This window comes from Mobula birostris, chromosome 11 (genome assembly GCF_030028105.1).
Source record: "Mobula birostris isolate sMobBir1 chromosome 11, sMobBir1.hap1, whole genome shotgun sequence".
Classification (NCBI taxonomy): Eukaryota; Metazoa; Chordata; class Chondrichthyes; order Myliobatiformes; family Myliobatidae; genus Mobula; species Mobula birostris.
Window position 1 is genome coordinate 7,394,731 of NC_092380.1, and position 27,591 is coordinate 7,422,321.

The window sequence follows — 27,591 nt, forward strand, 5'->3', positions numbered from 1 at the left end:
TACGATGACCAGATGGTCTGTTTTGTTTTACGTGAATGCCCGGTTTAAGTGTTACTCGCCATCAAGAACCAGTAACCACAAGAGCTGAACTACAATTGAAAGTGTGAGAGGGTGGCTTTAGGACCCCACGGGAACCTCATGGTCTCCGGCGGGACGCTTGAGAAGCTCACCAAATAAGGGAAGCGCCAGGCTGAGAGCAAACGAGGTTTGCGTCGCGATTAATATTTATGTCTGAATTAGCATCACATTTGCATATGGCAGGGGACGTCGGAGTTTGTGTTTGAGCCCAACCCCAGAAGCAGCGGCCCCGGTGTCCCGGCTTCGCTCTGCCCGCTTCCCCTAACTTGGCTTTCGTGTGCCGGGATAATGAGCAATAAAGAAGGTGGTCCGCAGGAGAAATACAAACTGGTGGTGGTCGGAGGTGGCGGTGTAGGCAAGAGTGCTCTTACTATTCAGTTCATCCAGGTAACTTTGTGTGCGGACAGGCGCAAAAGGGGTGGGGGGGGGGTGAAAAAAACCAGAAAGTTTGGATAAAGTTTTGAAAAGTTTTGTAAAGTTTTCTTCTGGGACTGAGCGGATCTTTTGCGTTACGACTACTCTTGGAATGAAGTTTAATGGAACTATCGGCTTTCACAAACATTTCAAATTCACTTCCTTTCTAAAATTTATTTTTAAAAAGGCACTTTATCCGTCGCTGCAGCTTGTAGGAGTCGTTGCGTGCGGTGGTGTTTTCTAACGCCTTGTGTAAGAGAACTTTAAACGTTCTTAAAGAGGCCTTCCACTGGCCCTAACTTTAACGTAGTCTTTTATTCGCACCCATTCAAAAGATTATTTAATTTAAAGTGAAATAGTATTTCAGGCTGGGGAGGTTGGACGAATTTTTTGTATATTCGGGCTGTTGTAGGCGGAATGAGGCTGGGTGTGCTGGAGAGGGAGGATGAAATTTAAAGGTAATGTTCTAATAAGAGTTTGCCGAAACTTGAGGATGTATCGGTGAACTCTTGTACCACCAGGCTAAGTGTTAACCAGTTGAGAAACTTCTCAAACAACCGAACCTGCCCGAAGTACACAGCGGGCCAGGTGTCCCCTGGGGAGAGAAGCGCAGTCAGTGTGTTGGGTCGGTGACCTTTCCTCGGAATTTTGTGTCCCCGTTATCCTCTGTTTTGAGGTGATGTCTCAAAAAGGCGGCGTCCATTATTGAGGACCCCCATCACCCAGGTCATGCCCTGTTCTCCATCAGGGAGGAGGTACAGGAGCCCGAAGACACACACTCAATGATTCAGGAATAGCTTCTTCCCCCTAATATCCAATTTCTGAATGGACATTGAACCCAAGAACAGTACCTCACTGGATTTTTTAAAATATATTTTTGCACTACTTATCTGTCTTGACTCTTTAATATATATACTTACTGTAATTGTTTTTTTTCTATTATATATTTCATTGTACTGCTGTTGCAAAGACAACAAATTTCAGGGCATGTGCCGGTGATATTAAACTGATTTGGGTCTGATTTTTGTTCTGGATTTCTAGCTATTGCAATTTTGTTTTGTGGTTTTGGTTCCAAAGTGTATCAGGATGTAGACAGGGTGGGTGGAGGCGTGCAGTCTTTCACCTGGGCTGGGGGAATCAAGAATTACAAGTTTAGGTAAATATATTGGGTTTAGATGTTTTAAATGGAATGTGTGTACGTTTATATTTATTCTCGGATGGCAGAGGGGAAGAAGCTGTTCCTGAATCATTGAGTGTGTGCCTTCAGGCTCCTGTACCTCCTCCCTGATGATAGCAATGAAAACAGGGCATGGCTGGGGTGATGGGGGTCCTTAATGATGGACGCCCCCTTTTTGAGGCATTGTCCCTTGAAGATACTGTGGAGGCTAGTGTCCATGGTGGAGCTGACTAATTTTACAACTCTCTGCAGCTTACTTTGACCCTGTGCCAGACGGTGATGCAGTCAGTTCGGATGCTCTCCACAGAACTTCTGTAGACATTTGCGAGTGTCTTTGGTGACATACCAAATCTTCTCAAGCTCCTAATGAAATATAGCCGCTGTCGTGCCTCCTTTGTAGCTGCATCGAAATGCTGGGTCAAGGTCAGATCCTCAGAGATACTTAAAAGCTATTTGGATTGGTCCATGGAGTAGGGGCTCCCAACCTTTTTTTTATATGTCATGGACCCCTCTCATTAACGGAGGGGCCCATGGACCCCGGGCTGGGTTTAGAGGATGTAGGCCAAATGGGACTAGCGAGGGTGGGTGTATTGGTCTGAGTTGACCATTTAGGCCGAAGGGCTTTCGTCTTTGCTGAGTGTTCTTTCAATGACCTCAGGTCCCTGACATCCTGCATCCGCGGTTTACCGTATTCTTCTGATGTTGACTGCCTGTATCTTCAGCTGTCTGGGCTCTGTCGTTCCTTTTAAAAACCTACTAATTCATCCTTTGGGGTTTGAGCATTGCTAAAAAGACACACCTGAATCCAGATCGGGTTTAACATCACTGGCGTATGTTGTGAATCTTGTGGCAGCAGTACAATGCAATACATAATAATAGGGGGAAAATCCCCCTGAATTTCAGTGTGTATATATAAAATTAAGTTGCGCAAAAAAATAGAACTTTTTTTAGCAAAGGTTTATTTATACAAAATATAAACATCAAGTATTTACAAGGCAGTTAACAAGCTCAAGTCATAATTGATTGTAATTATTGAAGAGTCAGTTCCCTGGGTGACGCACTGTTCCTGGAATTCCTCCACACTGTACCCATCGTGACAGCGTGCGCCCTCTCCAAGGACAGCGGGCACGAAGGGATCCCTGAAAGGGGAGCAGACATTCGGCCCTGCCGAAGCGCCCGTTCCCAATTTCCTTTGAGGGTGTTAGTCGGGTGCTGCCTCGTACAGTCGCCTTCCTTCTGGTGAAGTGGCTCCAGGTAGGGAGGGTGGGGAGAAGAGTTCCAGGTCTTCGACCCAGCCACCAAGAAGGGTGCCTGTGTATGTGTGTGTGTGACCTGGAGGGCGACCTGTGGGGCAGAAGTGATCTGGTCTGCCTCCTGCCCTTGCACCTCGAACAGTGAAGGTCATAAATTTGTGAATTCCTTCTGGAGCAGCCCATTTTGTAGACGGTACACACTGCAGTGCTGAAGGAGGAGTAAATGTTTCAGGAGATTGGTGAGGCTGCCCTTCTCTTGAATCAGAATTGGGTTTACCATCACCGGCATACATCGGGAAATTTGTTAACCTTGCGGCAGCAGTACAGTACAATGCATGATAAATACATTTTAAAAAGTTCAATTACAGTATATGTATATTCAATAGTTAAAGTAGTACAAGAAAAGTAGTGAGGTAGTGTTGATGGGTTCAGCGTTCATTTAGAAATCGGATGGCAGAGGGGAAGAAGCTGTTCCTGAATCGCTGAGTGTGTGCCTTCAGACTCCTGTACCTCCGTTCTGATGGTAACAGTGAGAACAAGGCATGTCCTGGGTGATGGAGGTCATTAATGATGGACACCACTTTTCTGAGGCACCACTCCTTGAAGATGTCTTGGATACTACCAGGCTAGTACCCATGATGGAGCTGAATTTTCTCAGTCTGTGCAGTTGATTCTTTGCAGTGACAGAGCCTCAATTGTCCGGCAAGCGGAGGGTATTTCTCCAGGCTTTGGGTCACCTCTGCTTGCCGGACATTGGCTTTTGTCCTAGAGATGTCCCTTGTTGTACTGAAGCAGCATGCAAGTGGTTCACGGAGTGCCTTTTTAAGCAGAGCCCAGCTTGAACAATTGCTTCCTGTGGGGACAGGCTTGGATTGCCGACGTCTCGGGCGAATGGAGCGCTCGGGGATGTGGCTGGCCGCTGGCGCAGCTGTCTGCCCCCGGGGCTGGAAGCGACAGCGCGATTGAAAGCAGATGGGCCCCGAACCCGGTGAGCGAGAACGGGCAGGTTTTAAACCTCGGGCGGGGTCTCTCCGCATGGCCAAATCTTTCTAGCTCCCGGTGCTGCAGAACATGTACTCTGGCAAGCCTGCGGAAAAATCTCTTGTAAAGGATTGGTCCCCACCCGTAAACAGCAGCAAGTTTTTTTGTCTCACTTTTTTTTTAAAAAAACCACTGCATTTCCTGTTTTTCTGTCTCTCTTTTTCCGTGAATGATAACTGTGTGTGTGTGTGTGTATACATACATACTCCAGGGCAGGGTTTGCTCTGGTTGTGACCTTTGACCCTTTTCAGGATCTGGCCCTTTACCAGCCTGGCAGGCGTCCAGCACCTGGGTTCAAAGGTCTCACTTGGGTGGGAAAGCAAATATTTTAATAGCCTCGCTTAACAAACAAGACGGCTAAGCACCTAGTTAGGAAGAGGGAGTGGGTGGTATCTTAACTGTTATCATAAGTCGAGTGTAATAGTTGATTGAAGATGGGTCTGGCTCTGAACTAATTGTAAATCAGCCCCGCCGTGCAATTAAGGGCTCCTAGTGGATTTGGCTTTGTTGGCAGAGGTTGTTATTAACTTGCAGAACAACAATGTCAGCCAGTCGGCGGCTAGTGAGGAAAATAACTTTAAAAAAAAGTTTTTTGTGTCTGTAGAAAGTTCAAAGTAAATTTATCATCAAAGTACATTGTTGTTGTTCCTCTTCGCGCCTTGTGGCGCATCGGGTGGCAACCTTACCGTTTCTTCAGCAATTTTGTCTGTTTTTTTTAAATGGGGTCAAGTTGTTCGCTTGATACTCAACCCAACGCAGATGGAATGCGTGCAAGGAGCCGGATGGGCTCGAACCTGGAACGACTCACCTGGAAGTCTGGTGTGGATGCCACTACGCCACTGGCCGTGATCAATGCACATGTGTAATCTTGAGATTTATTTTCTTGCGGGCATTCACAGCAACACAATCGAGTCAATGAAATACTGCACCCAACCAATATGCAAAAGACAACCAGCTGCAGAAACACAAAAAGAAATAATAATAATAATAGATAAATAAGCAATAAATATCAAAAACATGATAACAAGAGTCCTTGAAAGTGAGTCCATTGGTTATGGGAACATTTCAGTGGTGGGGCAAGTGAAGTTATCCCCTTTGGTTCAAGAGTGTTAATAATTGTTCCAGAACCTGGAGGAGTGAGTCCTGAGGCTCCTGTACCTTCAAGCAAAGATCAGGCAGTCCTTTGAGAGTTGTAAAGTAGCCAAAAATGAGCTCAGGAATGGACACAGGGCTAGAAGGAGACCTGAGAAGGTCTTGGTGAGTAGGGTTAAGAAAAACCCCAAGGTGTTCTACACTTATGTGGACTGGAGTGAGGGTAGAACTGATCATGGATATAGGCATCCGTTAGTCTCATGAGACCATGCATTTGCGCCTTGGAAGGTTTCCAGGGTGCAGGCCTGGGCAAGGTTGTATGGAAGACCGGCAGTTGCCCCTGCTGCAAGTCTCCCCTCTCCACGCCACCGATGTTGTCCAAGGGAAGGGCATTAGGACCCATACAGCTTGGCACCAGTGTTGTCGCAGAGCAATGTGTGGTTAAGTGCCTTGCTCAAGGGCACAACATGTTCCCTCAGCTGGGGCTCGAACTAGCGACCTTCAGATCACTAGACGAACGCCTTAACCACTTGGCCACATGCCAACGCCATGGATAAAGGAGGAAACATGAGCTGGAGGACGCAAGGGAGGTCCTTACTGGAATCTTTGCTTCAGTATTCACCAGTGAGAGGGGCCTTGGTGAGGTCGGTGTACAACAGGCTAATGTGCTGGAACGTGTTGAGGTTGAGAAGGAGGATATGCTGGAACGTCTAAGAGACGTTAGGATAGATAGGGTCCTGGGACAGGACAGGAGGCACCTCGGTTTATTCTGAGAGTTGAATGAAGAGAGGTAGTGACGTACTGGTGGGCTACCACCCTCACCTTCTGTGGCCTGCACAAAGAAGAATGTTTTAGGATTGGCTTTAGTTGTCACATCTGCACCAAAACCTATAAGGAAATGAGTCGTTTTGCATCAACAGCCAAGGGTATGCTGGGGGCAGCCCGCAAATATCGCTGTGCTTCCAGCAGCACCGTAGCAAGCCCACAGCTTGCAAACTCTAACCCGTACGTTTTTGGAACGTGGGAGGAAGCTGGAGCACCCGGAGGAAACCCGCCTGTCGGGAGAACGTACAAAATCCTTACAGACAGCGGCGGGAATCGAACCACCCGATTGGTGGAGCTGTAAAGTGACTGCGCTGCCCACCAAGAAGACGATCTTTGTGTTGTTTTAAGACAGGAGCAGAGCTAGGCCATTTAGACCATTGTTCGATCAAGGCTGGTTTACTTTACCTCTCAGCCCCAGTTCTCCAGCCGCCTCCCTTCCCACCCCCCCTCCACCTTACGAATCAAGAACCAATCAACCTCTGCTTTAAGTATACCCAGCAATCGATTTAGGATTTAGAGCCAGGATTTGGCAGGGTAATTCACAGGGATAACTGTTTGTTTCTGACTAAATGAGAAGGTCAGAGGTTAACGCCGAGCACAAGTGGGTTGTTGACAATTGGAGCTTAGCCGTCTGCGTGGAACGTGGAGGAGACTGGGCTGTGTGGCAGAAGGCTCACAGTAATCCTTTTCATTCCGATATTGTTCAGTCCCATTCATACCCAACCCTGATTAGCAAAGTGCCTGTTTCCCCTTTGACTTGCTGTTTTTTTTCCTCTTTCAAAGAAGTGAACTTGTAATAATAGTTCCTCATTGAATTGTGTGATGCAAGTAAAGGCCATTTGGCCCATTGAGTCCCTGCTAGCTCCTCAGAAAACCAATCCAATTGGTTAAATTCCTCTTCTCTTTCCCCTTCAGCAAAATGTTGGAGGAACTCAGTAAGCTAGGCAGCATCTATGGAGGGGAGTAAACAGTCGATGTTTCAGGTTGGGACACTTTATCAGGACTGTGAAATGGCTGTTTTTTCCCCTCTGTATATGCTGCCTGATGTGTGTGTGTGTGTGTGTTGGTCTAGATTCCCAACATCTGCAGAATATCACACCTTTATAAACAGGAGATTCTGCAGATGCTGGAAACCTAGAGCAGCATGCGCAAGGTGCTGGAGGAACTCACTGGCAGCTGTGGAGAACCAAACTGGGTCTAGGGGCCCCTCCACCAGCATTGGGTTGGTTGTGGGGGGGGGGGGGCGGAAACTGGTTAAAGTGTGTTTGTAGTTGCAGCAGAAGCGGGTGAAAGTACCTTGTGTGAGTCAACGAGGGAGAACAATCAAAAGAAGGAAAGCGGAAATGGTGGCAGAGGGAGGGGCGGTGGTTTGAGGTGGGCTTCTCTGATGGGGGTGGGGGAGTGAGGCACAGTGAGTTAAACTCAGGAATCCTAACGAAGAAAGCTGCAGATGCAAGAAACCTGAAATAAACCAGAAAATGCTGACCTTTAACCTTGGCTTTTCTCTCTTCACCAGGATTTCAGTTTAGTTCCTGTACCATTAACCTTGACCTTTTAGCCCTTCTTCACTGTGTTCTCCCCCCCACCACCCCCGGCCTAATGTGTTTGCATCTTTTAAACCCCATTTAGATTAGATTAGATTATGAGGACACGCAGTCCTCTTTTATTGTCATTTAGTAATGCATTAAGAAATGATACAGTATTCCTCCGGTGTGATATCACTGAAACAGGACAGACCAAGACTGAAAAACTAACAAAAACCACACAATTATAAGATATAGTTACAACAGTGCAACAATACCATAACTTGATGAAGAACAAGCCATGGGCACAGTAAAAAAAGGTTCGAAGTCTCTTGAAAGTCCCACATCTCACGCAGGCGGGAGAAGGAAGAAAACTCTCCCTGCCATGCCCGACCACAGTCCGACTCTGAGTGGTCGGAAAACTTTGAGCCTCTGACCAGCCCTCCAGCACCGAGCACCATCTCTGCCGAATGCTTCGACCCCAGCCTCGGTTGCCAGCAGCAGGCAAAGCCGGGGATTTTGGGGCCTTCCCTCTGGAGATTCTCGATTGCACAGTAGCAGCGGCAGCAAACCGGGCATTTCAGAAATTTCTCCAGAAGTTCCTCTGTGCTTTCTCACGTCTGCCTCCATCAAATCAGAATTGTGCACGGCATCCTACTTACAAATACGATATGATACCATTTCACCGGAGAGCTGCGCCGCGTTGCCATCTTCTCCTCCCGCCATCTTCTGCTCTCTAACTTGAGCAGCACACACATAACGCTGGAGGAACTGAACAGGTCAGGCAGCATCTGTGGAGGGGAACGAATAGGGGTTGGGATTTTGTGCATCTTCAGGCTCCCGTACCTCCTCCCCGATGGTGGGAATGAGCAGAGGGTGTGTCCTGGATGGTGAGGGTCGCCTTCTTGAGGTGTCACTAGAATTCGGAAGGATGAGGGGTAGACCTCATTGAAACCTATCGAATGGTGAAGGGCCTCGATAGAGTGGGTGTAGAGAGGATGTTTCCTCTGTTGGGAGAGTCTAAGACCAGAGGGCGCAGCCTCAGAATAGAGGGGCGTCCTTTTAGAACGGAGATGAGGAGGAATTTCTTTCTCCAGAGAGTGGAGAATCTGTGGAATTTCTTTGCCACAGGCAACCGTGGAGGTGACGTCAGGTTGATAGATTCTTGATTGGTCTGGGCATGAAGGGATACAGGGAGAAGGCAGGAGACTGGGGCTGAGAGGAAAATTGGACTAAGCACGATGAAATGGCGGAGCAGACTCGATGGGCCAAATGGCCTAATTCTGCCCCTGTATCTTACGGCATTGCCTTACTGATTGCCCTTTTCAATCCTGTGCACTGCAGCCTCCACACCAGGCTGAAATGCAACCAGTCAGAATGCTGTCTGTGGTACATCTGTAGACATTTGCTAGTCTATGATGGCATGCCAAATCTCCTCAAGCTCCCAATGAAGTACAGCTAGAACTTCATGTACCCCACCAGTGCATGAATCTATTAGGCTCAGGATAGGTCCTCCAAAGTGTTGCTGCCCTGAAGTTTGGGGTTGGTCACCTTTCCCACTGCTGAGCCCTCAAGGAGGCAACGTGACCCGACAAAACGAGCCGTCCCGCGAACGTGGGTCGGGCAGTGAGCGGCCTTTCGATGGTGCACGGCAGCCCAGTGTGACCTTCCTCCCCCGGAAGTCCCGGGTTTGTTCATGCCCTGAGGCTGAGACCACAGGGCAGCTGTTCCAGTGCGGCCGGCATCTTGTATTTCTGCCTGAGCTGAGTGCGGACCCCCGTCGCAGGTTGAGTGTTGCACCTACGGACGATTTGAGCCTAAAACCCCTGCATCAGCCGTGGCTCCTTAATCTGGTGTGTGGTTCCTGTGACCACCAAGCATTCTCATTTCCTTATCAGATTCTTTAATGGACCTCCTCTATTAAAGGTGAACCCTCGGTCTACCTCTTTGCGGCCCTTGCACCTTATCGTCTACCTGTCCCATGCTTTTTCTAAAATTGTAACGCTCCATTCTGCATTATGCTCTGTCCTTTCATACTTCCTCAATATTGGGCAGGTTTGGAGAAAAGACAAAGAAGTGGCCGATGGAATACCGTGTAGGGAAGTTCGTGGTCATGCACTTTGGTAAGGAATAAAAGTGCAGACTATTTTCTAAACGGGGAGCAAATTCAGGGACCAGAGGCGCAAATGGGCCTGGGAGTCCTCAAACACGAGGAAATCTGCAGATGCTGGAAATTCAAGCAAGACACACACAAAATGCTGGTGGAACACAGCAGGCCAGGCAGCATCGATGGGGAGAGGTACAGTCGACGTTTCGGGCCGAGACTCTTCGTCAGGACTAACTGAAAGGAGCTAGTAAGAGATTTGAGAGGGGGAGGGGGAGATCTGAAATGATAGGAGAAGACAGGAGGGGGAGGGATGGAGCCAAGAGCTGGGAAGTTGATTGGCAAAAGGGATACAAGGCTGGAGAAGGGGGAGTATTATGGGACGGAAGGCCTTGGAAGAAAGAAAGGGGGAGGGGAGCACCAGAGGAAGATGGAGAACAGGCAAGGAGTTATTGCGAGAGGGAAAGAGAGAGAAAATAAATAATAAATTAGGGATGGGGTAAGAAGGGGAGGAGGGGCATTAACGGAAGTTAGAGAAGTCGATGTTCATGCCATCAGGTTGGAGGCTACCCAGATGGAATATGAGGTGTTGTTCCTTCAACCTGAGTGTGGCTTCATCTCGACTGTTCCTCTTCCTATAGATACTGCCTAGCCTGCTGCATTCCACCAGCATTCTGTGTGTGTTGGGAGTCCTCCTGCAGGATTCCCTAAACGTTAGCTTGCAGGTTGAGTTGGTGGTCAGGAAGGCAAATGCAATTTTAGTATTAATTTTGAGAGGAGCGAGAATTTGGAGTGTGCATTCCAAAAAATTTGAAGTGCATACATGTCACCATATACAGCCCTGTGATTTTTGTTCTTGCGGGCATACTCAGTAAGTCCATAATAGAATCAATGAAAGACCACATCAACTGAGCATTCACCCAGTCTGCAAAAGACAGGAGACTCTGCAAATACAAAAAGAAAGAAATAAATATCGAGAACATGGGATGAAGAATCCTTGAAAGTAAGTACGTAGAGGTTGTGGGAACATTTTAATGATGAGGCAAAAGAGGTTATCCCCTCTGGTTCAGGACCCTGATGGTTGAGGGGTAATAACTGATCCTGAACCTGGTGGTGTGAGTCCTGAGGCTCTTGTGCCATCTTCCTGATGGCAGCAGCGAGAAGAGAGAATGGCCTGGGTGGCGGGTCCTTTTATTTTAGCCCTTTACCTAAGAAAGGATCTGCTGGCATTGGAGAGGGTCCAGAGGGGGTTGACGAGAATGATCCTGGGAATGAAAGGGTTAATGTACGAGGAGTGTTCTATTGGCTCTGGGCCTGTGCTCGCTGGAGTTTAGAAGAACAGGTGTGGGGTGGGGGCTGGTTCTCACTAAAACCTATCGAAACTTGAAAGGCCTGGATGGAGTGGATGTGGAGAGGATGTTTCCTATAGTGGGGGAGTCTAGGACCAGAGGACGCAGCCTCAGAAAAGTGGCCCACCCCTCTTAGAACAGGGACGAGGAGGAAATTCTTTAGCCAGAGCGTGGTGAATATGTGGAATTATTTGCCACAGACGGCTGTGGAGACCGGGTCATTGAGTATATTTAAAATGGAGGTTGATAGGTTCTTGGTTAATCAGGGGTGTCAAAGTTTACAAGGAGATCAGAGTCAAGAAGGATAATAAATCAGCCATGATGGAATGGTGGAGCAGACTTGTTGGGCCAAGTGGCCTAATTCTTCTCCCATGTCTTGTGATACACTTGTCTTTGGAGTGGTCTGTCCTTGGATGCTTGTGTTTGGGTGGTATGGAACGGCATTCCACTGATTCTCGATGTATTTGACGACAATAACACCATTGTATCACTCTTTCCCTCAAATCTGAAAGCTTGTGGGATCAGTCCGAGATCTCAGAAGGTTTTCCCTTTCAGTTAAAGGAAACGTGTTCATTGTGTAATTTGAATCCACAATCCTGTTCTGTCCCTCAGATTTAGGAGTGGGCACAGTGATGTAAATTTTAAGATGGAATGCCGAATTCTGCTAACACAGCTGCTCTGTTGCCGTCCTTGCATGTCAATATCTGAAGGGCTGCAAGATCCATGGACAGCGACAGGGTCCTCCTGTCTGGTTGTAGATGTTAACGACCGTGTGATACTATTGAAGTTACTTTTGCTGTTGCTACGACATAGAACATTACTGCACAGTACAGGCCCTTCGGCCCACAATGTTGTGCCGACCTTCTAACCTACTACAAGATCCACCTGACCCTTCCCTTGGCACAGTACATCACCGGTAAAGCCCTCCCAACCATTGGGCACATCTGCATGACACTAGGAAAGTCGCATCCTTCATCAGAGATCCTTGCCACCCAGGTCTCTTCTCACTGCTGCCATCAGGTAGAAGGTACAAGAGCCTCAGGACTCACACCGCCAAGTTCAAGAACAGTTACTACCCCTCAACCATCAGGTTCTTGAACAAAAGAGGATAACTACACTGATCAATTGAGATGTTTCTGCAACCAATGATCTCACTTTAAGGACTTGCTATCTCATTATCTCATGTTCTTCAAGTATTTATTGTCTGTTGTCTTCTGCACTCTGCTTGATCCTTTATTGATCCATTTGTGGTTACTATTCTCTTGATTTACTGAGTATCCCCTCAGGAAAGTGAATCTCGGGCTTGTATATGGTGACGCATATATACCTTGATAATAAGATTTACCTTCAACTTTGAATTTTCTATTTTCTATCATCCACGTGTCTATGTAAGAGTTTCTGAAATGTCCCTAATGTATCTGTCTCTTCCACCACCCTGGCTTGGCATAGCACACACCTACGTGTGTGTGTGTGTGTGTGTGTGTGTGTGTATCTATCTTAGCTTCTGACATTCTTATGCTTTCCTCAATCATAAAATTATGCCACCTGGGAAAAAGTCTCTGGCTTATCCACTCGATCTGTGTCTCTTATCTTGTGCATCTGTCAAGTGGCCTTCTGCTGCACAGAGAAAAGGCCCAGCTCACTCAACCGTCCCTCATAAGACATACTCTCTATTCCAGGTAGCATCCTGGTAAATGGCCACTGCATTCTCTCTCTCAAGCTTCCAAATCCTTTAATGAGGCAATCAGAACTGTTCGCAATACTCCCAAGTGTGGTCAAACCAAGGTTTTATGGAGCTGCAACAGTACCTCACAGCTTTTACACTCAATCCCCTAATTAGTGAAGGTCAACACACCATATGCTTTCTTAATCTGCATGGCAACTTTGAGAGATCTGTGAACATAGACTCCCAAGATCGCTCTGTTTCTCTACACTGTTAAGAATTCTGCAGTTAACTCTGTACTCTGCCTTCAGATTTGAATTTTTGTTCCCGAAGTGAATCAGTGTTTCCATCCTGCCCCTCCCCATTTAACCAGTCGGGGGTGAATTGTTCGCCCTCTGTGGGATCTTGCTGTATCCATGTTGTGGCCTTTTAGCACGCCAAGCTTCAGACGTGATTCATGTGTCTGTATCGTACTTGGGGACATCACGAGGTCGTGATAAGATAAAGGCCGTAATGCAGTATTGCTTGCGATGTAAGTTCTGGGAGCCTGGGTGGGACGGCGGCTGTTAAACTGCTGAGAGGTTGCAACTTGCTAAGTGTCTGTGATTAGACCCCAGAGGCCAGAGATGAGTGTCCAAACCACCAAACTGCACAGAGGATGCTATGATTAAATAACTGAGCTGGTAATTGGACAATCCAGAGATGGATTCAAACCACATCCTAGCATCATTCAAACTTTGTTAGAAAATAAAATAGAACTTAAGCTGGGCGGGGGGTGGGGGGGTGGTTAAACTTGTTTCACCCACAGTGAGGAGAAAACTTTATAAATGGCTGTCTGGTTCACTGAAGTGTGGAAGTGAGGAATTTTGTCCTTCAAGTCTGTTTTATGGTAAGTTGTCTGGAGTTGTGTTTAACTCTCATCAGAACTGGCTTTATAGTCACTGTAAACTCACTGGCTGCTTTATTAGGAACAGGAGTGGAGCCTGGTGTGGTCTTCTACTGCTGTAGCCCATTCGCTTCAAGGTTTGACGTGTTGTGAATTCGGAGATGCTCTTCTGCACACCACTGTTGTAATGTGTGGTTATTTGAGTTACTGTCACCTTCCTGTCAGCTTGAACCAGTCTGGCCATTCTCCTCCGACCTCATTAACAAGGCATTTTCACCCACAGAACAGCCGCTCACTGGATGTTTTCTGTTTCTCGTGCCATTCTCTGTAAACTCTAGAGACTGTTCTGCATGAAAATAACAGGAAATCAGCAGATACTCAAACCACCCCGTCTGGCACCAGCAATCATTCTACGGTCAAAGTCACTGAGATTACATTTCTTGTCTCATTCTGATGTTTGGTCTGAACAGCAACTGACCCTCTTGACTGTGTCTGCGTGCTTTTATGCGTTGTGCTGCTGCCGCATGATTGGCCAATTAGAAATTTGCATTAACGTGCAGTTGTACCTAATAAAGTGGCCACTGAGAGTATGTTGTGAAATTTGTTCTTTTTAGAATGTAGAACATTACTTCACAGTGCAGACCCTGCAGCCCATGACAATGTGTAATCTTATAACCTACTCTTAAGATTAATCTAAACCTACTCTTAAGATTAATCTAACCCTTCTATCTGACCTAGCCCCCCACTTTTTTTTTAACCCATATGCTTATCTCAGGGTCTCAAATGTCCTTAATGAATCTACCACCACCATTAGCATTGACAGGGCATTCTATGCACCTACCACTCTGTGTTTTAAAAAAAGCTTACCTCTGACGCCTCCCTCCACCCCCCAAATCCTTCAGTCACCTTAACATAATGCGCCCTTGTATTAGCCAATTCTACCCTGGGTAAAATCTCTGGCTGTCTACTCAATCTGGCTGTTGTGTGCAGGGGCAGCAGGCTGAGGCCCTTAATGAAGGATGCCAATGTGACTCTCTTAGGATGCTGGAGGAACTGATGAAAGGTCTTGACACAAAACATCTATAGTTTGTTTCCCTCCGTAGATGCTGCCCGACCTGCCTGAGTTCCTTCAGCATGTTGTGTGTGGTGGTCTTGATTTCCAGCATCTGCAAAATCTGAAGATCCCTATCACCTCCCAGCTTCTCACTTCAGTGTTCCCCCACCTCTCCCCTCACCTGGTCTCGCCTATCATCTGCCAGCTTGCAGACATCCCACCCTGCAAAAACTCATTTCAGGGAGGTAGCACCCCCGCCCCTCTGCAACCCCATATCCCCCACCCCCTCCCCATCAACCTCCAAGGGTGTATGTAATACTTTGTTTAGTGATTTTGTCTAACTTGTAAACCAAGTTGGATATATGCAGAAAATGTGACATTAAAATATGTGCTTGATGGAGTCTTTTTTTTTATTCTGTTACAACTTTAAGCAAGTCTACAGGGAGTTTGGCCTCATCACGTAGGACATCAATAGAGTAGCTCCTTAGCAGCCAGCCAGCTAGTTTAAATAACGTTAGCTATGCTAATGAACGAATGACACCTGTTAAACTGACCTCTACATGTCTTTTACATTTTAACCCACCATGGGCAATAGACAAGTCACTGTTGCGAACAGTGCAGCGAGCAACACTGTCATTATTTTTGAGGTCGACTGTAAAAAGCCTGCCCACAGAGAAAACTGATAGGTCCACTTAGCACGAAGAGAGACCAATCAGGATGCTCGCTTTCAAAAAAATCGATTTCCAAGATATAATTTCTGGGCGTCAGGGAGCCGCTATCAATATACAGGAGACTCCCGGAACTTCCGGGAGAGGTGGGATGTCTGGGTTTGTACTCCTCCCCACCCCACCTGCTTATTCTGGCTTCTTCCCCCTTCCTTTTCGGCCCTGATGAAGGGTCTCGGCCTGAAGTGTCGACTGTTTATTCCTCTCCAGATATGTTGCCTGATCTGCTGAGTTCCTCTGGCATTTTGTGTGCGTTGATCCACAGAATCTCCCGCGTCTACGATTTGCTAATGTGCCTCGACAGCCAACTGACTAGAATCCTATCTACTTGTTCTAGCAGCGTGCGATGGATACCTTGGGGGCACGCAGGTAGCCAATCTTGCAAATACAATAACGCAGAACAAGCATTCCACCTGGTTGGATTGTCCACTTGCAGAATTTAAAAGGCTGTTGCAACTTGCTGACTGTGATCCTGGAGGGGATTTGGAGGAGATTTATGAGAATGCTGTCACAGCAGGAGAATTTTGGCCACAAGGGGAGTCTGGAGATGTTTTCTTTGGAACTGAGGAGAGATTTATGGAGGCACTTCAAAGTGAGGGGCTAAAACAGGTGTTTTTATCTCGATTCTCCTTCAGAGCACCTCTGCTGTTGGCTTCAATCACCCTCTGGGAAAGCAGAAAGTTCTCCTGCAGGAATTAGCAGCGACTGTCTGGCTTTGGCTGCATGTGGAAGGGTTTTTCTCAGCCCTGTCGTGCAGCTATTTCAGTGCCAGCGACCCATGTTCAATGCCCACCACCGTCGGTGAGGAGTTTGTACGTTCTCCCCATGTCCGTGCGGAGGTTTCCTCTGGGTGCTCCGCTTTCCTCCCACCTTCCGGTTCATAGGTTAACTGGTCACATGGGTGCAATGGTGCGGCCTCATCGGACCAGAAGGGCTTGGTCCGGCAACATCTACGGAGAAGAGTAACTAATTGACAGAGGTCACTAATAAGTAACCCGGTCCTGTTATGTAACGTCTGTGCGCGGTTTTGTTGCCTCAGTAAAGCAGACCTCCCATCGGGCAGAAGATGCCAAAGCCTGAAAGCGTGCGTCATTAAACTCAAGGACAGTCTCTACCCCGCGGTTTTACAACTCGTTACGAGTTCCCTAGACCCAGATGGATTCTTGACCCCTCAATCTACCTCGTTATGATCTTGCACTTCTATTGTTTACCTGCACGCTGCACTTTCACTGTGGTTGCACTTTATTCTGTTTTTGTTTTACCTTGTTCTACCTAAGTGCGCGGTGTAATGATCTGATCTGTATTAACTGTATACAAGACAGCTTTTTCTTCTTATACGCCAAATTCACCTGGTTAATGCAAATATCCTATCAGCCAATCATGTGGCAGCAACTCAATGCATAAAAGCATGCAGACGTGGTCAAGAGGTTCAGTTCTTGTTGAGACCAAAGATTAGAATGGCGGAGAAATGTGATCTGAGTGACTTTTGACTGTCTAATGATTGTTGATGCCAGATGGGGTGGTTTGAGTATCTCAGAAACGGCTGGTCTAGTCTCCTGGGATTTTCATGCACGATAGTCTCTAGAGTTAACAGAGAACGTTGGGGGAAAAACAAGAAAAAAAATCGTGACTGACAGTTCTGTGGGTGAAAATGGCTTGTTAATGAGAGAGGTCAGAGGGGAATGGACAGACTGGTTCAAGCTGACAGGTAGGTGACAGTAACTCAAATAACCACACATTACAACAGTGGTGTGCAGAAGGTCATCTCTGCGTGGAAAAACATGTGGAACCTTGAAGTGGATGGGCTTCAGCAACAGAGGATCACACTGGGTTTCACTCCTGTACCGAACAGCATGGCCATTCAGTGCATGTAGATCATGTGATCACCCAGTGTACCTGTGTGAGGTGTATCAGTCGTCACGGTGGATGGTGAGGTAGGCTTGCGCGGTCTACTCCTGCTTCTGTTGTCTTTGTTCCTCCTAGCAGAGAAGCTGGGGGGGGGGGGGGGTGGCATTAGATGGTGTGAGGATCTTTTGTCTTTGGAGAGAGAGTGGAACTGGTGGCATAGACTCTGACTAAAAATGTCTCCATTTGGGATGGAGTAAGAAGTTACTGATGAGTTTTTTAAACCCCCTTTGGACCCTTTTGGAAATTTCTACTCAAGTGAGCTGTGGATCATGGAGTGATGGTCTTGAGAGAAGAGCAAGATGGACGTGGAGAGGATGGTTCCTACGGTGGGGGTGTCGAGGGCCAGAGGGCACAGCCTCAGAAAACAAGGATGTCCCTTCAGAACAGCGATGAGGAGGAATTATTCTTTAGCCAGAGGGTGGTGAATCTGTGGAATTCATTGCCATTGGCAGCTGTGGAGGCCAAGTCCTTGGGTATATTTAAATTGGAGGTTGATGGGTTCTTGATTAGTCAGGGCATTAAAGGTTACAGGGAGAAGGCAGGAGAACGAGATTGAGAAGGATAATAATTCACCATGATGGAATGGCAGAGTGGACTTAATGGGCTGAATGGCCTAATTCTTCTATGCTTTATGGTTTTGTATTGGAAAAAAGGTTGTGCTAGACATGAGTTAGCATTAAAATTGGGAGGGGCAATGGTGGCACAAACAAGATGGCCGAATGGCCTAATTCTGCTCCTGTTTTTTTTTTGGACCCCAGGGACTGGGGATCAAATGGAGATAATGAAATTGATCCCAGTGATTTGTTTTTATTGAATTGTGGAACTGGCTACACGAATGGACAAAAGGCTACAGGAAATCGAAGCCTGAGGCCTACATTTGGTCCTGCAACTCGCTCCTATATAAAATCTATAAGATGTTGGTTCTTGTTAATTAAAGCCGGAAGTTTCAAAACCCCAAAAAACAGATTAGTGTATTTATATGCTATAGATCCCTAGAGACTGAATTATAAAACTTTCTGTGTGCTATAATGTTGGACAGTGTTGCTCATTATAGGATCAGAGGCCTGTTTGATGTGGTTCTGTGCTATTAAAGCCAGGCTGCTTCTAGGTTTAATCTGCCTGATCTACAGTATAATTTTTTTTTATTACTTTCTATCTGCCTTTGTACAGTACATTCCTATTTTCCTTTGTGCATTCTTGGGCTGTGGTGGAACTGATAATTTACTTTGAAGGCCTTGGTCCTGGGCTGGTCCCTGACGAATGTAAAGCCCGTCCTCTCACTGATAGTACTGTGATGCAGGCTGCATTTCTTGCTCTGTCAGATTTGAAAGCCAGTTAAGACTACTAGCCGATGACAGGGCCCCGAATTCCTGGCCTGGAACGTTGTGCTCGCCAACTCACTGATCACCGACTTCAAAGCTTCGAAGTACGTTATCAGTGTCATGCAGTACACAGCCCGGAAATCTGTCTTCCCGCAGGCAGCCACCAAACAAAGAAACACCACAGAACCCGTTTTGGAGGGAAAACCACCCACAACAAAGACTGTCAAACAAACAACTCGAGCAAACAACAATAGGCTCAGCAATAATATCACACCGAACATTAAAACATCAAATCGCAGAGTCCCCGAAACTGTCCAGGAGCCACAGAGTCAGTCAGTTCAGCGCTGTGTTGACGGCTGCGTGTAGTAGCGCACAGAGCCTCTTCCAGGCTCCTGCAGCTCCTCCCTGATGGTAGAAATGAGAAGAGCGCAAGACACGGGTGTTGAGGATTCCTTCCTAATGCCAATGTCTGTACTGGTACCTGCAAAACCACCAGAAAAAATATTGTCCGTGGTTGGGAGAAGTCAATTTTCTGTGCTCATCTGAGCTTGTCGGTCTCTCATCATCGTCATGTGCTTGCTGTGCCATATGACGTGGGCGATTTATGGTCTTTCATCGTCTTTAATCTGCTCTTCCTGCAGGGAAGACCCACTTCATGCTGTTGTTTTCATTCTTCTCTCTATCCATGACCATGATAGTTCTTGGCAAATTTTTTTCCACAGAAGTGTTTTGCCATCGCCGCCTTCTGGGCAGTGTCTTTGCAAGACGGGTGACCTCAGCGGCCATCAATACTCTTCAGAGACTGTCTGCCTGGCGTCAGTGATCGAATGGCTAGGACTTGTGATGAGCGCCAGCTGCTCGTATGACCTGCTCCCATGGTTTCACATGACCCTGATCGGGGGCTAAGCAGGTGCTACACCTTGCCCAAGGGTGACCTGCATGCTGGCGGAGGGAAGGAGCACCTCACACTTCCTTCGGTAGAGACGTATCTCCACCCTGCCACCCTTTGGCGGACTCTAGACTCTCCAACATGGTTGACTCCACTGCTGTCCAGCAAATCACCCATTTGATCAGCAGTTGGACCTTGTTGTCATTGCCTGTGTTCTGTTAAAGAATATTTAAAAATAACGTTTGCTAGAATTTCTTCTGCATCCAGTATCCATAGGTGGGCTATCTGCTGCGTCTTGCGATACTTTCTCCTTGCCTCCTTGAGGTTGTGTCTGCAGGAGCAGGGTTCATGGGACAGCAGTACAAAATAAATTTATTATCAAGGTATGTATATGCCGCCATATATTGCTACCTTGGGATTCTTTTTCTTGCAGGCATTTAAAATAAAGAAATACATCAGAATTTATGAAAAACTATGCATAACAAAGACTGACAAATGTCCAATGTGCCAAAGAGGACAAATTGTGCAAAGAATAGATAAAAAGTAAATAAATAAGGACTCGACAATTCGTGTTCTGAGAATTGAGTCAGTGCAGAGTTGAGCTGAGTGAAGTTATCAGGAACCTGGGGGGTTGAGAGTAATAACTGTTCCTGAACCTGGTGGTGTGGGACCCAAGGCTCCTGTAAAGGCTGATTTATACTTCTGCGTCAACTTGACGCCGTAACCTACGCAAATGACCTACATGCGTTGAGAGCATTTATACTTGTGCGTTGGTGTGTCTGCGTCGCTCTGCAAGTCGCGCACGTCACGTATGCGCACACACCTGTCCGTGCAAGGCTTCATGGTCACGGTAGTCTTTCTCGGGGTAAACAAGAAGCGAGCGTCTTTTTTCGTAAAAGCGAAATGTGTCCTCCATAATTTGGGAGGTCTGGAAAGCTTTATGGAAAGCATTGCAGCCAGAGTTCCTTCCCTGCCCTTCAGTCGCCCAATGGGAAGCTATTGCAGCGTAGGAGGAAATGTGATGCTCCCAAGCGGACCAATCACAGCTGTTGTGGTCTGCGTTGCCGCAACGCGTAGTTACATTTTGGGAGAGGTGCGCGTCAGGCTACGGGATCCGCGTAGGCACTGCGTAGGGTTCGCAGCTATGCCGTACCTACGGCGTCGAGTTGACGCAGAAGTATAAATCAGCCGTAACTCCTTCCTGACGGCCTGGATAGTGGGGGTCTTGGAAGATGAATGCTGCTTACTTGTGGCAGCGTTGCTTGTAGATGTACTCAGAGGTGGGGAGAGCTTTTGCCTGTGCCGGACTGGGCTGTTTGCTCCACCTTTTGTAGATTTTTCCATACCTGGGCATTGGTGTTTCCGTGCCAGGCCATGATGCCACCAGTCAGGATGCTCTCAATGCACCATCTGCAGAAGTTTGTCGAAGTTTTACATGACTTGCCAGATCTCTGCGGACTTCCAGGAAAATGGAGTCACTGCCGTGTTTCCTTTGTGATGGCTCTCGTGTGCTGATCCTCTGATGTGGTAACACTGAGAAGTTTAAATTTAAGGTGGACCTTTTCCTCCTCCGGTTCCCTAATGAAGACTGACTCATGGACCTCTGGCTTGAAGATGGAGCACAGGTCAGCTGTACGCCAGATGTTGTTGGGAACTGGAAGCTAATCCCTCTGATGTAAATGATATGCATGTGTATGTCACAGGAAGGGGATGCAGGAGTAGGCACTCTGCCTCTCAATCAGAAAATCACAGACATAAGAGCAGAATTAAGCCATTCAGCCCATCAAGTCTGTTCTGCCATCCCAATTTTAGCAGATTCATTATCCCCCTCAATCTCACTCTTATCATTATGCCTCGTCATGTTTCCTCAATGCCACTCGCCAAACTCTCCTCCTCTTCCTTATGAATCTGTCTACAGTTCTTAAAATAGAGAATTTTAAAAAATGTACACTCAGTGACCACTTTATTGGGTACCTCCTGTACCTAATCAAGTGGCCACTGAGTGTATGTTCATGGTCTTTTGCTGCTGTAGCCCATTCACGTCAAGGTTCGATATGTGCATTCAGAGATGCTCTCTTGCACACCACTGTTGTAACGTGTGGTTATTTGAGTTACTGTCACCTTCCTGTCAATTTGAACCAGCCTGGCCATTCTCCTCTGACCTCCCTCCATTAACAAGGCATTTTCACCCACACAGCAGCCACTCACTGGATTTTTTTTGTTTTGTTTTTCACACCATTCTCTGTAAACTCTAGAGACTGTTTTGTGTGACAATCCCAGGAGATCAGCAGTTTCTGAGGTACTCACACCACCCTGTCTGGCACCAACAATCACTCCACGGTCAAAGTCACTTGGATCGCCTTTCTTCCCCGTTCTGATGTTTGGTCTGGACAACAACTGAACCTCTTGACCATGTCTGCATGCTTTTACGCATTGAGTTGCTGCCACGTGATTGGCTGATTAGATTTTTGCATTAAAGAGTAGGTGTACCTAATAAAGTGGCCACTGTCTTCCTTTGTTGGAAGAAGAGTTCCAAAGCTTTGCAGCTGTCGGAAGACAAATGTACCGTGCCAGTCCTAAGTGTGTGTGACCCACCGCACGTTCACGTAGTGATTTGGGCTGAAAATCACTGAATGGCGCACAGAATTTTTGTAAAACATAAACTGTTGACGCTAAGAGCTGCAATTTTACTGAAGTATTGCAGAAATATCAAATACATAATATATGATCCCTTGTTTGTCCCATAAAAAAAATGCATGTGAGTTATCTCTGACATCCTAGACCCAATATTTATTCTTCCAAAGTTACTGGAACAGATGACTGGATTGATTTGTGTCTATGGGACATTAGCATTGTGTGTTATTAGTTATGCACAACGTTAATTCATAATAAATAATGGCTTGTGGATTGGATTCTAGTTCACATTATGACGTGTTTCTGGTTTCTGTTCACTTTTTTGGTTGCTATTTAGTGCGTGTTTTTTTTTTGGATTGGGGGCCGCCCTCATAACGAGCAACACAGTGCTATTCTCGCCGCTGCCTGTAATGAGTGTGTGCATTCTCCCCGTAACTGTGTGGGTTTCCTCCTACAGTCTAAAGATGTACTGGTGGTAGGTTAATTGGTCCTTGCAAATTGTCCCGTGATTAGGCTAGTGTTAAATCGGGGGGGGGGGGGGGGGGGTGGCGGGTTGCTGGGAGATGTGCCTCAAAGGACCTTTTCAGTCTTGCGAGACCATGGATCAGCGCCTGGAACGTCTTCACTCTCCAGGGCGCAGCCTGGGCAAAGTTGTATGGAAGACCAGCAGTTGCCCATGCTGGGAGTCTCCCTTCTCCACAACACCGATGTTGTCCAAGGGAAGGGCATTAGGACCCATACAGCCTGGCACCAGTGTCGTCGCAGAGCACTGTGTGGTTAAGTGCCTTGCTCGGGGACACAACACACTGCCTCGGCTGGAGCTCGAACTCACGACCTTCAGGTCGCTAGTCCAATGCCTTAACCACTTGGCCACATGCCCACTGTATCTCAATAAGTAAATACTGGCACATTCCCTGGGACCCCCGGGGGTGACACAGTCGTGTAGAGTTTAGTACGACCAGTGACCCCGATTCGTTTCTCACATCTGCCTGTAAGGAGTATGTATGTTCTTCCTGTGAACGTGTGTGTTTCCATTCACAGTCCAAAGATGTACCGGATGGTCGGCTAATTGGTCGTTGTAAATTGTCCTATGATTAGCCTAGGGTTAAATCTGGGATTGCTAGGGTTAAATCCGGAATTGCAGGGCAGCGCGGCTTGAAGGGTTGGAATGTCTTGATCCGTGCTGTATATTAATACGTAACAAATTAACATCATGTGTTATTAACTAATTATGCACAACCTTATTCATTAATGATAATGGCTTGTGGATTGGACTCTGTGGTTCACGTTATGATGTGTTTCTGGTCATTCCTTTTTTTTTGCTATTTTATGCGATTTTGGCTGGGGCGGCCTGCAGATAACGAATGACGCGTGGTAGATGGAACTCAGCTGAATATGCCTGGACTCTTGGTTATTTTATATTTCACGTTTCTTGCTTTCTTTGCCGTTTGCGTGATTTGAGTTTTTTTTGTGCGTGTGGTGGGGTGTGGGTTTGATACCATGGTGTTTCTTTGTTTCATGGTTGTCTGCGGTGAAGTTGAATCTCAGGGTTGCATACTGTAGACATTGATAATGTACTTTGAACTTCATGTAAAACAGCAGAGTACTGGGCCTTTTGTTCCGGCTCATCAGTGCTAACCTTTGTAGACTAGTCCAGTCCCACTCCTCTGCATTTATCCCATATCCCTCAAAATCTTTCCTATTCACAAACCTGTCAACATATTTTTCTAAGATGTAATTATGACTCTTGGGTGGCAGGGTGAAGGTGTATCTCTAACGAAGGAGGTGTAAGGCAGTCCTTCCCTCTGCTAGCCTGCAGGTCACCCTTGATAACACCTGCTTAGTCCCCCCCTGCTCTAGACCGTTGTGTCTTCTAGCAATCGCGAGGTTGTTTCAGGGGTTAAGAGAGTATTTGTCACCTGTGCGTCGAAACATCCAGTGAAGGGCATTGTTTGCGGCAAATCGAATCAGTGAGGTTTGTGCTGGGCAGCCTGCAAGTGTCTGGAACCAATGCAACGTGCCTTCCACTCACTAACCCTAACCGGTATGTCTTTGGAACGTGGGAGGAAATCAGAGGACCCAGAGGAAACCCACACGGTCATGGGAGGAAATCAGAGCTCCCAGAGGAAACCCACGCAGTCACGGAGAGAATGTACATACAGCTGCGTGGGCTGGAACTTTGGTTGTCGGAGCCGCAAAGTGACTGCGATCAGCCGTTACGCCGCCTTGCGGTTCGGTCAGTGGCATGGTAGGGCACTGGTGGTTAGCGCGTAGAGCTTGGGATCATGCGGTCACTTCGCGGTGGCAGGTGAGTATCGAGGCAGTGCTTCACCTGTGGATCCGCTGGGGTCGTCTGTTGTGTCCCCTGCTCCCGGTGCGGCCTCCTCTACGTTGCCGAGAGCCGTTGTGAACTGATTCTCCGCTCCATCCGCCAAAAGTGGGATTTCCCACTGGCCAAACATTTAATTCTTATCCCCGTTCCTATTCTGACATGTCAGTCCATGGCCTCCTTTTCTGTCGCAATGAGGCCAGTCTCAAGGTGGAGGGGCAACACCTCATAATTCATCTAAGCAGCCTCCAACCTGATGGTGTGAACATCGATTTCTCCTTATGTTAACTTTTTTCTCTTTATTTTCCCCTCCCCCTTTCCTCTTCAATTCCCCACTTGGGTCTCTTACCTCTTCTCCTCGCCTGTCTATTGCCTCTCCCTGGGTCCCCTCCTTCTTCCCTCTCTCCCATGGTCCACTCTCCTCTCCTATCAGATACCTTCTTCTGAACCCTTAACCTTTCCCACCCCCTGGCTTCACCTATCACCTTCCAGCTAGCCTCCTTCCCCTCCCCCCCACCTTTCTTATTCTGGCGTCTAGCCCTTTCCTTTTCAGTCCCGATGAAGGGTCATAGATTGCTGCCTGGCCTGCTGAGTTCCTCCAGCATTTTGACTGTGATAATCTGGATTTCCAGCATCTGCAGAATCTCTTGTGTTTACAAACACGAGGGACGTTGGCTGGTTGATTGGATCTCCCTCCGCGAGGAAGATTATGCAGAGAATGTTCGGCATTTGTCCATGTAACTTTTCAGACTTCCCTGTCAACGTCTCCATCCCTGAGCATTTTTGGAAAGTGAAGTCATAGTCGAGCCCATTATTGTGGAAAGGAAAGGTGTGTCCCATGTGACACCCATTTAGCAGGGACTGTCAGAGGCCGGAAATTAAGATAGATTGGGAGCCAGCATTCCTGGGAGAAGCCCCCAATCTCTGACTGAGGCTGCAGTGAAATCCTTGCAATTCTTCATCGCGTCATTCAGGGCCACAGAGCCCCGAAACGCTTCAGGATCATGTGACTAATTTAGGGGCACGCTTGTTGTAATAGTCCAGAGTAACTAGTCACTACCTCAGTATGGCTATAGCACTGCAACAGATTTTTTTTTTTGTTCTAATTGTGCTCTTCCTTGTTTTAAAAAAAAAAATTGTGTACCGTTTCTGTTCAACTTTCATAAGATACAGGAGCAGAATTAGGCCATTCGGCCCATCGAGTCTGCTCTGCCATTTCATCATGGCTGATCCATTTTTCCTTCTCAACCCCAATCTCCTGCCGCCCCCGCCCCCGCCCCCGCTCCCCTGCTTTCTGGTGACTGTAGTGTACCTGATGCTACAGTATGTGTCTGTGATGCAGCTACAATAAGGCTTTTCATTACATCTGTGCGTATATGCGGAGGTGTTGGTTGTCCATCGTGCCTGATGATGACTGGAAACCTGTGCTGGAGAGTTTTTAGAGGAAAAACCGTTTCACCGGGGCAGTTCCACTCTCTCGATCTCAGAAGTCCGGGTCCAGTGGTACGGACAAGCCTCACAAACTGGGATCTTGGTTGCAGTGGATGACCATGACGTCTTCTGTGCCTCGTCATGCCCCTCGCTCTCCACGGAGTGTCGCAGAACCACCTTCCTATCTGTTGGATCTTGTCCGCCCAGTCTGCTGGAGCTGGCTTCACACGTTAGGACAGGCATGTCCTTATCTCACCAGGGTAGAAAGCTACTGGCTGCCTGGTTTAGCCAGCTTCTGGAAGCGGTGTACTGGGGTGTGGCTGCTGTCGCATGCAGACAGCTACTTGGAGCCACAGGTGAGAGCTGAGTGTCCGGTGGGGACCAAAGGTGAGTGAACTGCCTCAGAATGGACACAACAAGCCCCTTCACCAGAGATGTTACCCCCTCCCCCCCCCCCAGACATCCCATAACCCCCACATAAGGTGCACAGCACAGTATGGGTCCTCCAGGCTACAATGTTGTGTCAACATTTGAAACTACTCCATGGCCCCTCCCACCCATACCCTCCATTCTTCTTTCATCCATGTACCCATATAAGAGTCTCTTCAATGTCCCTAATGTATATGCATGTGAGAATAAACTTAACCTTCACTGGAGAAAAATAGCAATCAACGTGTACAGCAGGTTACAAGAGGGTGGGAGTGAGGGGGTGTGGAAGAGATGAAAATAATCAAATATTGATTGGGAGATAAACTCTGGGGAAGCCTCCTGTGCTGTGGGGGAAAAGGAGTCCTTAATGCATCTGAGATGGGCAGAAGGAATCGTAGTTCAGCTCTTGTTGCAAATTGGCTCCATCGTGGGTACGAGCCTCTGTACTATCTAGGACGTCTTCAAGGAGTGGTGTCTCAAAAAGGTGGCGTCCATCATTAAGGACCCCCGTCACCCAGGACATGCCCTCTTCTCATTGCTACCATCAGGGAGGACATACAGGAGCCTGAAGACACACACTCAACGAGTCAGGAACAGTTTCTTCCCCTCTGCCATCGGATTTCTGAACGGACATTGAACACAGGAACACTACCTCACTTCTTTTTAATTTCTATTTTTGCACTATTTAATTAATTTGACCATTTTATATACTGTAATGTTCTGTAATTGAGTTTTTTTTCTAGTATTGTTTTGTACTGCTGATGCAAAGACAACAAACTTCACGACGTACCATATTAAGCCTGATTCCGATTCTGATTCTGAATCTCTGACGGTGTAGCACTCTCCATCTTTCAGAGGACCTGTTCTGGGATCAACACTTACTGTGCAAAAGTCTTCGGCACGTGTTAAAAATAAGAATTCTGTAAAGCGAAGATGGTTTCAAAAATAGTGAAATGAAAAATTTCTAAATATCAGAAGATTTACTGTTCAGAGCAGTGAACAGTTTAAAAAAAAAACCTAAATCAAATCAATATTTGGTGTGACAACCCTTCGCCTTTAGAACTGCGTCGATTCTCTTAAGTGCGCTGTTGTGCAGTTTCATAAGAAAATCGGATGGTAGGTTGTTCCAAGCATCTTGGAGGACTTGCCACAGTTCTTCAGACTTTGCCTGTCTCGCTTGCTTCTGTCTCCCCAGACAGTCTCAGTGTTGAGATCAGGGCTCTGTGGAGGTCATACCATGAGGACCATTAAAAATAAATAAAATAAATAAACGAATAATCTAGGGTGCCTGAGACTTTTGCACAGAACTGTAAGTGCCATCACAAAGAGGGCAAGATGGTGCCTCTGCTCTCTCAGAAGTTTGTGTAGATTCAGCATGACATCTAAAACCTCGGCAATGTCTGTAGATGCACAGTGAACTGGTATGGAAACGCCAGTGCCCGGGAATGGGAAGTCTATGGACAGT

General features: G+C 47.1%; 1 protein-coding gene across 1 annotated transcript in view; it reads left to right on the plus strand.

Annotated features, from left to right (window-relative positions):
* The first annotated feature begins 259 nt into the window (after positions 1 to 259).
* The window catches only part of LOC140204787 (ras-related protein R-Ras2-like), a 63,546-nt gene continuing 36,214 nt past the window's right edge, over positions 260 to 27,591 (plus strand). The window contains exon 1 of the mRNA XM_072271587.1: positions 260 to 465. Within this exon, the coding sequence (XP_072127688.1) occupies positions 367 to 465 (99 nt within the window). The 5' untranslated portion in view covers positions 260 to 366. The remainder of the gene's footprint in view (positions 466 to 27,591) is intronic.